At 36.6% G+C, this 10,123-nt stretch overlaps 3 protein-coding genes across 4 annotated transcripts; 1 reads left to right on the top strand and 2 right to left on the bottom strand.

Moving 5' to 3' along the window:
* The first annotated feature begins 601 nt into the window (after positions 1–601).
* On the top strand, positions 602–2,712 carry LOC111806423 (gibberellin 2-beta-dioxygenase 2-like). The gene is made up of 3 exons (XM_023691734.1): positions 602–975; positions 1,100–1,469; positions 2,437–2,712. Exons 1-3 carry the CDS (start codon positions 602–604, stop codon positions 2,680–2,682), a joined length of 990 nt encoding a protein of 329 aa, XP_023547502.1. The 3' UTR covers positions 2,683–2,712.
* A 1-nt stretch (position 2,713) lies between these two features.
* On the bottom strand, positions 2,714–6,008 carry LOC111806424 (DNA-directed RNA polymerase III subunit RPC8). Of its 2 annotated transcripts, XM_023691736.1 has the most exons (9): positions 5,650–6,008; positions 5,238–5,400; positions 5,075–5,170; positions 4,809–4,896; positions 3,666–3,750; positions 3,479–3,542; positions 3,149–3,289; positions 2,900–3,027; positions 2,714–2,819 (listed from the first exon to the last, which is right to left on the bottom strand). In XM_023691736.1, exons 2-8 carry the CDS (start codon positions 5,346–5,348, stop codon positions 2,935–2,937), a joined length of 678 nt encoding a protein of 225 aa, XP_023547504.1. In that variant the 5' UTR covers positions 5,349–5,400; positions 5,650–6,008; the 3' UTR covers positions 2,714–2,819; positions 2,900–2,934. The 2 variants fall into 2 exon arrangements, with proteins under 2 accessions (XP_023547504.1, XP_023547503.1); XM_023691735.1 differs by lacking the exon at positions 2,714–2,819 and having other exon boundaries at positions 2,852–3,027.
* A 952-nt stretch (positions 6,009–6,960) lies between these two features.
* Positions 6,961–9,349, bottom strand: LOC111806623 (probable pectinesterase 53). The gene is made up of 5 exons (XM_023691997.1): positions 8,947–9,349; positions 8,632–8,824; positions 8,343–8,546; positions 8,032–8,267; positions 6,961–7,282 (listed from the first exon to the last, which is right to left on the bottom strand). The coding sequence occupies exons 1-5, from the start codon at positions 9,306–9,308 to the stop codon at positions 7,123–7,125; spliced, it is 1,155 nt and encodes a 384-aa protein (XP_023547765.1). The 5' UTR covers positions 9,309–9,349; the 3' UTR covers positions 6,961–7,122.
* Between the last annotated feature and the right edge of the window lie 774 nt (positions 9,350–10,123).

Below are 10,123 nucleotides of genomic sequence, written 5' to 3'. Positions count from 1 at the left end.
TTACTAAAATTATAATTTCTTATTTAGGGGTAAAATTGGAAAATTTTAAAAGACTCGATCCCCAAATTCTTAATTATGCCGGAGATTATAAACCAATTGATTTATTTAACCTATACTCTTCACCATGATATATGAAAATGTCTAATATAATTTAATCGGTTAACAATATTACTAATACAAAATTTATATTCTTAAAATTTTCTATTTTTGTCTGAACTTTTCAAATGGTAATTTGTACTATATGATTGAGCTATGTTCAAATTGACTTTAAATTTTATCTCATAAATATAAACAGACTATTCCAATACAAAATATTCACCTAAGACAATATATTATAAAAATTATAATTGGAACCATCGTTATCATTACAATATAATTGTCTCATAATAATCTTTAAATGCATATTAAAATATAATTCGAAGTATTTTTACTATATATATATATATATATATAATTTAATTGCTAAAAAGAAAAGGTTTTTGAATTTAATTAAATCACAATCAGCATTACTATAATTACAAATTGACCATAACAAGCACAGCTCTGTTCTCTCTCTATTTCGAAGTGTTGTATAAGTAAGAGGTTAGCCATTGTTGAAGCCATGCCTTGTCCGACAGCCATGAGGACCAAGAAGACAAAGGTGGTCGGAATTCCCACCATAGATCTCTCCCAAACCAGGCCAACAACTTCCAAATCCATTCTCCATGCTTGCCACCACTTTGGCTTCTTCAAGCTCATCAACCATGGCGTTTCTCATCATGCCATTTCCCGACTAGAACGCCACGCCTTTGATTTCTTTGCAAAAACCGCCCCCGAGAAGCACCGCGCCGGTCCTGCTGCCCCCTTTGGCTACGGCACCAAAGCCATTGGCCCCAACGGCGACACGGGCGACCTCGAGTATCTTCTTCTTCGCTCTGACCCCGCTTCCGTTCTCCAAACCTCCCCCTCCATTTCCAACGATCCTTCTACTTTCAGGTCGGTGACACCATATTTTATGATATCATATCTCCATTCAATGTCACGAAAATCACGAGAGTTTATGCTCAAAGTGGATAATATCAGATAATATTATTACAAAATATTAATTTTTTTTTTTCAGCTACGTGGTGAATGAATATGTTAAAAGCGTGAAGGATTTAGGATGTGAGATTCTTGATCTAGTGGGTGAGGGTCTATGGTTACCAAACAAGTCTGTGTTCAGTGATCTCATCAGAGACGTCCATAGTGATTCAGTTTTGAGGATCAATTACTACCCTGCAGTCAAGCACACTGAAAATTGGGAGCTTTCATCAAAATCCAACCCTTCAAATAATAGGATTGGATTTGGGGAGCATTCTGACCCTCAGATCTTGACCATCTTGAGATCCAACGATGTTGATGGCCTTCAAATCTCTTTGCAGGACGGGTTGTGGCGACCTGTTTGCCCCGACCCGTCTGCGTTCTACGTCTTGATTGGTGATGCACTTCAGGTACAAAATTTATTTAGTTCGTATTTGAGATTAAATTATAATTATAAATCCTAAGGTTAATGATTTAGTTTAGTTCACATAATACAATAATACAACGTGGAAGCTGACATATATTACTTTTTCATATCGTACAAAAACTTACCTTAAAAATTTTAGGAAGCGACCATATAAACATAGCCATTGTCATGTAGCGCATGTTAGTTCAAAACTAATATCATATATGTATGATCACGGATTACAAATTGCCATTTTTCTAGACGATGACAGTTTAAAATTGCCACAAAAAATATGTTATTGTACCTATACGATGATGATTCACTATGATATCGGTTTACAACTGACATCAAGTCCATGTCGTTGTAAACCATATGACGAAGGCTTGCTATGACGTTGGTTGGAAACTGGCATCATACCCAATGTCATCATTCATGTAATTGCAAACGGAATGAATGACAGTTATAACTGACATATTTCTTAAATGACAGTTATAACTGACATATTTCTTAATCTAAAAACATATCATGTTTAGTTGATGGTTAATACTCGTCATTATTGTAGTCTAGGATGACAATTTAGTACTGACACCGTTTTTAATTCAACATGGCATAGATTTGTTAGCTTTTGAAACACTACATTTATTTAAAATCGATTTGTACAATCACCTTTAATTGTCGTTAATTTTTGTAGAACATGTTTAGAGCTCAAATCAAAACCACCATATAGAAGGGGACTTTAAACAAAAAGACGTCATTTTAAACCATCAAGCAGTCGAATGACACGGTTTTGAATTCAGGCTTAGATGACAGTTCAAAATGATATCATTTTGAGCTAGTTAGGCAGTAAACAAGTATTTAAAGCGATATATAATCTATCAGATGTCGATGTCGAGTTCCCGAAACAACTAAGTGGATTTATAGAATGGGTTATTGAGATTTGTTGTTTTTGTTTTTGTTTTTGAACACAACAGGCAATGACAAATGGGAGATTTGTAAGTGTGAGGCATAGAGCAATGGCAAACAACTCAAAGAAGGCAAGAATGTCAATCATGTACTTTGGGGCACCACCATTGAATGCATGGATAGCACCTCTATCAGAAATGATACTCCCCAATCACCAATCTCTATATAAGCCTTTCACTTGGGCTCAATACAAGAAGGCTGCTTATTCCCTTAGATTAGCAGATTCTCGCCTTGATCTCTTTAAAGCTTCTTAATAATTATCACTACTTTTAACTTCATTCCCTCTTTTACCCTTTCAATCACCTCATTCAACTCGACCCAAATGTTTAGACTTTACGAGCAGGATCCGAAAAACAGCCAACAGGAACTTCGCTCGACTCTCCAAACTCGGCTTAGAACGAGAGAGTAAAAGACTTATGCCTATGCCAAGTGATAATGATATATAATACAGAGTTATGAATGAACAAATACCAATTTTTTCACAGTAACAAGATGGCAAGGTGATCTTAGGAATCTTCCTCGGCCTCGGCATCGGCATCGGCATCTCCTGAACCATCCCACCACGAAACAGGACCTAACCCATCATAGTCGATTGTCGCCTACATACACAAAAAGCAGACCTTATTGATGGACAAACCAGTCTTCCTCTGGCTAATGCTACAGACATATATCAATACGACGAGTAGATGAAATGGAAAGAATTTAGAGCGAGCGACGTACAGTGACAACCATGGGAGCGAATGGTTTTACGTTAACGTTCTCTTTCGGTTGCTCCTCCATTTGGAATTTTGAGTTACTCTCGTTCGGCTGCTGATCCACTGGGATTGCTGGGTAATCTATGCTGTGTATTCTAAATTTTATCTGCCATTTCCAGAAACCGAAACTAAGCATACAAACTATCAAGAAAAACAGAGTAGGACTCGTGCGAAGTTGAGGATTAAAACAAAGCATTTCATAGTTTAAGGACCCGAATGGAATAAGTATAAACGTTAAGGACTAACACTGGGTTTCAACCAAAATATACGAAAATCATTATCATAATTGACAAACCTCATCCGTTTCATATATGTCGTATGGTTGACCATCATAGTCCCACACCCATCTGCGTTTTCCGCTGCAATACTCGCAAAAGAATAGTAACGGATAATACTTTAGATAAGTCAACAACACAGATTATCAAATGGAAACACCATTTAAACTTTTAGCCAGAGGTTGTGGGCTGCACAGGGGGCATTACCCGTTTTTCGGATCGGGCTTGAATTCTGATGGAGACGGCAGAAGATGGATGGGAACGTAAATGTCCTCGAAAAATCCAAGCGATACTGCAAGATTGATATACTTTCATCATCACCATGCTAAATTTATCATATGTAATGTTCATAAAGAAAGAATGAGAAGATGAAGGTTATTCCAAAAGCCTCTTTCAAGTACGTTATCAATCATCTTGTCCACTTTGAGCATATGCTCTCATGGCTTTACTTTTGGTTTCCCCAAAAGGCCTCGTACCAATGAAGATGTATTCCTTGCTTATAAACCTATGATCATTCCTTAAATTAGCCAACGTGGGACTCCATCCCAACAATCCTCAACAATCCTCCCCTCGAATAAAGTACAACATAGAACCTGCCATGAGACCTATGGAGCTCTTGAATAGCCTCCCCTTAATCGAGGCTCAACTCCTTTGGAGCCCTCGAACAAAGTACACCTTTTGTTCGACACATGAGTCATTTTTTTACTACACCTTCGAGGCTCACAACTTCTTTGTATCAGAAAGTACAAGGCGGAAACTCTTAACCAGATCGATCCTCAACATATATATGTATAGAATAACTCAACAAAATAAATTTCTTTGCATGGTGTAGTACAAATTCCCCAATATACAATGAACCACCAGAATTTGGAGAAGATAAACCCACGACACTAAAATTACCAAGAATTGAGATACACGTCTACACCGTTGAATCGGTCAGCCTAAGAACAACTCATTCGGAAATCAAAGACAGAGCTCTTACGCTAATCACTAATGAACCAAAAGCCTTGGAAGATTTATACAGATGGAAGATTTATACAGAGGAACTAATCTTAAACATACACTTAATAGAAAGAAAAGCGTGACAAGATTAAAATTGCTAGACTAAGTTAAACTCGAATCAAAGAAAAAATATTCATGATAGATAAATATATTGAGGATTATTGTGAGGAAGATCGTGAGTTTATAAGTATAGAACACTATCTCCACAGTTATGAAGCGTTTCGGGGAAACCAAAAGCAAAGCCATGAGAGCTTATGCTCAAAGTGGACAATATCATACCATTGTGGAGGTTCGTGGTTCCTAACATAATATACATTCGGAAAAAAAGTATGGAAAAAGTTAACATACTTCGCAAACCATTTGCATCTGATTCTTTCACTTTTCCAATAATTATCTCCCCCGCGTATGGACGAAACACAATCAATGTGAACACAACCTGCCAAATAGTTCATAAGGTAAATGGATAACGAAGAGGCGAAAGAATATTCATTATTTGATTTAGATTTTCTAAGTTGAAGCACAAAAGGACATTCGTTTTGTACTCGAAAACATAAGTATACGATATATGTTAGGCACGAGAATGCAATGGTTCAATCTGAAGAGTGCAAGAATACCTTGTATGTTGCAGCACCATCGCTGGGAAAGATAAAGCCCCCATCAACCGATCTTATATCATAAACAGAAATACAGAGCCCCAAGTTGGCAACAACCTTCATCACAAAACTCATCTCAGTATAAGTGTTAATCAACAAGTTTAGCTACAAAATTTACACAAACCTTATCCAGGAACAGTTTCTCCAGCTCCCCCTTAATAGCATCAAGGATAGGTAAATGGAGCATGCTTGGAGGCACACGTAGTGTGTGCTCAATTCGGCTAAGGTAGAACATTTGGACAATCTCTAAGTCTAATACTTCCAACCAATACACATTCCTTGAGGCTCTGGATTAAGGAAACCAAATCAAAACATCAAAACTGGACCAAATTTTTTATGGGTAACTCTTTAATCCACCCTACCTAATGTGTAGAACACAAACAAAAATTATCCCACAAGAAATGCACCCAAGTAAATACAATTGGGGTTCATAAACAACTCACAACAAGCAATTAATTACTAAAAACTTCAAACAAAATGTCGCATAAATAAATCATATCAGAACCCAACAGACAAAAACAAAAACAGTGGTGAACCTTGACGAAGACAGCAATGAAATCAAACAGAGGAACCAAAGATTGAAGAAACCCAGAAATTCTGAAGAATCTCCAAACTGGGTCACGAGTTCTTCCTCCCTGTTTCTTCCGTTCCCAAAGGCAATTGATTTGGGCGTCTAAGGACTAAAACTTTGGAGGAAGAATGAGACTGAAGTGGTTTCCGGTTGGGGGCTGATTGAGTGGCTGCCGGTGAGAGCCACGGAGACAAAGAGGAAGAAGGGTTTTGCGGCGATAGAGGTGCGGCGGTGAAGATCCTTCGCCAAGGGTACAATGAAAGCAATGGACTTGGAGACACGGCGACTTCGCCCGCGACTGAGAGGGAAAACAAGAAAAGGGTTATTACTTATTTCTTAACTCTTTTTTATTTTAAATAAAATTAATAATAATTAAAAATAAAAATACTCAACTAATTAATACTAATAAAATTATTATTATTATTATTATTATTATTATTATTTTGAATTGAAGTTGAGAGATTAAAGATATAATTAAGATATGAAATAATATTATAAAAAAATGGAATCTAAAGATATTGCATTAAAAAAATCAAAATATATTTAATTTTAATTTGTTATAAGATTTATTATTGTTTTGAATTATTTTTAAATAATCATTTAGTCTTTTTATTTAATAGCATTTACTCAACAATTTAACCCCTAAATTTTTTATTTAAATAACCTAAATTAAACTTTAAAAGAAAAAAAATTAAAACTTTATGTATGATTCAACGAAGAATTTTTCTTTCTTTTATTTAAACGTCGAAGAATATTGATATGAACTAAGAGACATCAATCATACAATATGCTTTAATGAAGATGTGAAGAAAATATTATTGAAATTATCAAAAGATATTTCAATTCAAAGAATGAAGTTTCATGTTATAAATTTTGGGTGGATTACAATTTAGAATTATTGTATTTCATTAATTTATTTTAAGACTTTTTATTTACTTTAAGTTACAATTAGTTAATTATGACCATTAAGTATGAATGTTACAACTCTTGAAATGTCTTTAATAGCTGCATTTTGAGGCTATATAGAGCCCATGTATGTTGCATTTGTAAGGAGACTTGAAAAATATAGTATATGGAGCATTTGTGCTTTTTTTTCTAGCCAATGGCTAAGTTTCTTTGCAATTCTATGTAGTTTAGGTTGCATGTAGAATCATTCAAGTTCGACATGATCAATCTTGCTTGTAGAGTGATTCGAATCTCAATCAAGTGTTCTTGCCTTGAGATATTTGATCAACAAGAATCATTCAAGCTAGACATGATCCTTGTGGAGTGATTCGAATCTCAAACAATGTTCTTGCCATGAGATATTCGATGAACAAAGTAATCTGAATCTTACTCCCCTTAGAGTGATTCCTTATCTTAAAAATTCTTAAGAATTTAAAATATTTGGATACAATATATAATGGAAAGAGCATAAATGTTGAAAGGGTTGCTAAATTTAAGAGTTGTAAGGGGCAAGAAGCCATGTATCAGCCTCAACATAGTGAGTCCCAATGAATGGCTGAGCCTCTTCATCTGTGAGGTTGTGAGCCCATCCTACTCTTCCGCTTAGGTCTGCGCCTGGTCCACTACACTTGTACTCTCCATAATACACCGTCCTACATCGATCAAAAAATACGATATGAATATGCAACGACTCTAACTTTTTAACTAGTTTGAACATTATATCTTCGAATCTGAGCTACTCTATATGTTGTTGGATAATGAAAGTCTCACATCGGTTAATATAGGAAATGATCATGGGTTTATAATAAAGGAATACTATCTCTATTGTTACGAGGCCTTTTGGGAAAATCCAAAGCAAAGTCACGATAACTTAAGCTCAAAATGGACAATATCATATCATTGTGGAGAGTCGTGTTCGTCTAACATGGTATCAGAGTCATGCCCTAAACTTAGTTGTGTCAATAGATTAGTAAATTCTCAAATGTCGAACAAAGAACTCCAAAAGAAAAGGAGTCGAGCCTCCTTGAAGACATAGTAAAAAATGACTAAGACAAAGAGTCGGGCCTCAATTAAGAGGACGCGTACTTTGTTCAAGGGAAGGTGTTGGATGATGAAAGTCCTAGATCGGCTAATATAGGAAATGATCATGGGTTTATAATCAAAGAATTCTATCTCCATTAGTATGAGGCCTTTTGGGGAAACCCCTTAAGCTCAAAGTGGATAATATCATACCATTGGGGAGAGTCGTGTTCGTTTAACATATGTAACAGTTCAAGTCTACCACTAGTAGATATTGTCCTTTTTAGACTTTTTTTTTCGAGTGATTCGTTCTCCTCTCCAACCGATGTGGGGATCTCACACTAGACATGAACGGGAAGATATAAAGTTATAAGTTACTTACGATTGACGTTTTCTCGAGCCCCAATCGTTCCAACCTTGAGGAAGAACAATCTTGTCCATAAAAGTATAGGAAAAGACAACTCTAGAGTAATCTCCCCAAGCTCTTCCCAAGTAGATTTGTCCACTCCCCGTTACAACACAATCTTTGAACGAAAACCCACTTCCCATTGAAGATTTTGATCGCTTTTGAGCCGTCACAGAAGCCACTTTCTTAGCTATGGAGTTCAAATAACATTTCTGCACAAACCCATTTCAAAACATGAACAATCTTAAATAAAGGTGCAAACTTTATTAACTAAACTTTGATTTAACCTCATAGAAGGACCTTCCATAGCCAAATATGAAGTCCACCGAGCCTTGGATGTAGCAATTGTTGAAATAATGAAGACCCTTATGATCATATAGCGTGTCTTGATCTCCATAAAAGCTGCAATTGTGGAAGGCAGCCTTTGTTCCTGATACTCTCATTGCCACTCCTTGTCCTCGCACCGATCCCACCTCGTGCATTGCTGTATTCTGCAAACCCATGATCGTGTTTGACTCAAAATGATAGCCATTTCTTGGAATGTTGTGTTTGTGGTATCAAAATTGAATCTTTTACCTCAAACTTGATATTAATAGCTACAAAATAATTGGCATTGATAGCCACCGTCGCACTCTTCAACGTCCCTAATGGTATCCCATCTCCTCCGATCACCACCGCCGTGTCGTTTCCGGTGATGGTCGGTGGGTCGTGGCTGGCGCTTCCAAGAAACGTCACGAATGGTAGAGTTTTCGGAATGTTGATCTTTTCACTGATCCAATTTTACAACATTAGTATCATATATTAGCTAATTGAGAACTTATGCTCAAAGTGGACAATATCATATCACTGCGGAGGTCTGTAATTTCTTATAATCACTACATAAGAATATACCTGTAAACCCCTGGATTGATGACCAAAACGATTCTTTTACTATTAGGTTTTGGAATGCTATTGAGAGCTTCTCCAATGGTCATGAAATCGCCCGTCCCGTCTTGGCTAACGACGATTCTCACTTTGTTGCTCTCGGCCTTTCTCAATTTATCGTCAAGAACTCCGCCGCCCTGAAACCACCCGGAGTTTGGCTGCGAACCCGGCTTCCAAACCGCCTTCTTCTTGTAATTTTGAAGGTTCCATGAGAGCCAATTCTTGTAGTCCTCCCTTTCCTCCACAGCACTCAGTGAATAAGATTGCATGAACAAATTACACCCTAAAAGAAGAAGAAGAAGAACTTTAAGGTCATTCATTGCAGCCATGAGCCCTAAAGACCCTAGACAATTGTGAATATATATGGACCCAATTGGCAGACCAATCACATGGGTCACCAAGAATATAGTACTCCACTAAGGACTGTAGAGGACCCATTGGGAAGGGGTATTTTGTTGGGTACAAATTGTCCCAACTCAGCCATTGGTATATAATGGAGAACCCATGGCTGTATTCCACATTAAAATCCCAAAGTGCTGATTTGATTGATATCTATATGGTGTTTAGGGTCTCCCCTCCTACGTATGTGGGGCAATCCTCTAGGGAATTGAGATAATATTGTGACCACCTACGTGCTACTTACGTCCTCCACTAAATCAACACTGAGATAAATTGACTGATTACTTTATGTTCGAGAAAAAAAAAAGTTTAATTTAAATGGATATGATAGAGAGGAGATATGATTCTTATACAACTAATATAATTAGGGTAGTGGAGTTAGTTCGTGTTTCTTTAATCGAATGAATAATTATCCACAATGTTCGAGTAATATTATAGGCTAAAACAGTATTTTGAGGAAGGAAAACTATAGCCTAATTTACAGAATGTTGTTATTTGTGACATCCGAGTACAGGTGGGGTACATGAATTAATCGAGATCACGCTCGAGTGATAAGATAAGGAATCAATACAAGGAAAATAAGATTCGGATTACTTTGTTGATCGAATATCTCAAGGCAAGAACATTGTTTGAGATTCGAATCACTCCACAAGCAAGATCAATCATGTCTAGCTTGAATGATTCTTGTTGATCAAATATCTAAACGCAAGAACACTTGTTTGAGATTCGAATCACTCCACAAGCA

This window comes from Cucurbita pepo, chromosome LG12 (genome assembly GCF_002806865.2).
Source record: "Cucurbita pepo subsp. pepo cultivar mu-cu-16 chromosome LG12, ASM280686v2, whole genome shotgun sequence".
NCBI lineage: Eukaryota > Viridiplantae > Streptophyta > Magnoliopsida > Cucurbitales > Cucurbitaceae > Cucurbita > Cucurbita pepo.
This window is presented reverse-complemented; position numbering and strand designations above follow the sequence as displayed.

Bases quoted from the DNA above. Each gene is read 5' to 3' on its own strand.
- LOC111806423 (XM_023691734.1), top strand. From the start codon at position 602: ATGCCTTGTCCGACAGCCATGAGGACCAAGAAGACAAAGGTGGTCGGA. The intron at 976-1,099 runs GTCGGTGACACC...TTTTTTTTTCAG, and splicing joins AACGATCCTTCTACTTTCAG to CTACGTGGTGAATGAATATG. The intron at 1,470-2,436 runs GTACAAAATTTA...TGAACACAACAG, and splicing joins TGATTGGTGATGCACTTCAG to GCAATGACAAATGGGAGATT.
- LOC111806424 (XM_023691736.1), bottom strand. From the start codon at position 5,348: ATGTTCTACCTTAGCCGAATTGAGCACACACTACGTGTGCCTCCAAGC. The intron at 3,751-4,808 runs GTATGTTAACTT...TCAATCTTGCAG, and splicing joins AGATGCAAATGGTTTGCGAA to TATCGCTTGGATTTTTCGAG. The intron at 3,290-3,478 runs GTTTGTCAATTA...TGGAAATGGCAG, and splicing joins ACATATATGAAACGGATGAG to ATAAAATTTAGAATACACAG.
- LOC111806623 (XM_023691997.1), bottom strand. From the start codon at position 9,308: ATGGCTGCAATGAATGACCTTAAAGTTCTTCTTCTTCTTCTTTTAGGG. The intron at 8,825-8,946 runs GTATATTCTTAT...AAATTGGATCAG, and splicing joins ATCAATCCAGGGGTTTACAG to TGAAAAGATCAACATTCCGA. The intron at 8,268-8,342 runs GTTAAATCAAAG...GGGTTTGTGCAG, and splicing joins ATGGAAGGTCCTTCTATGAG to AAATGTTATTTGAACTCCAT.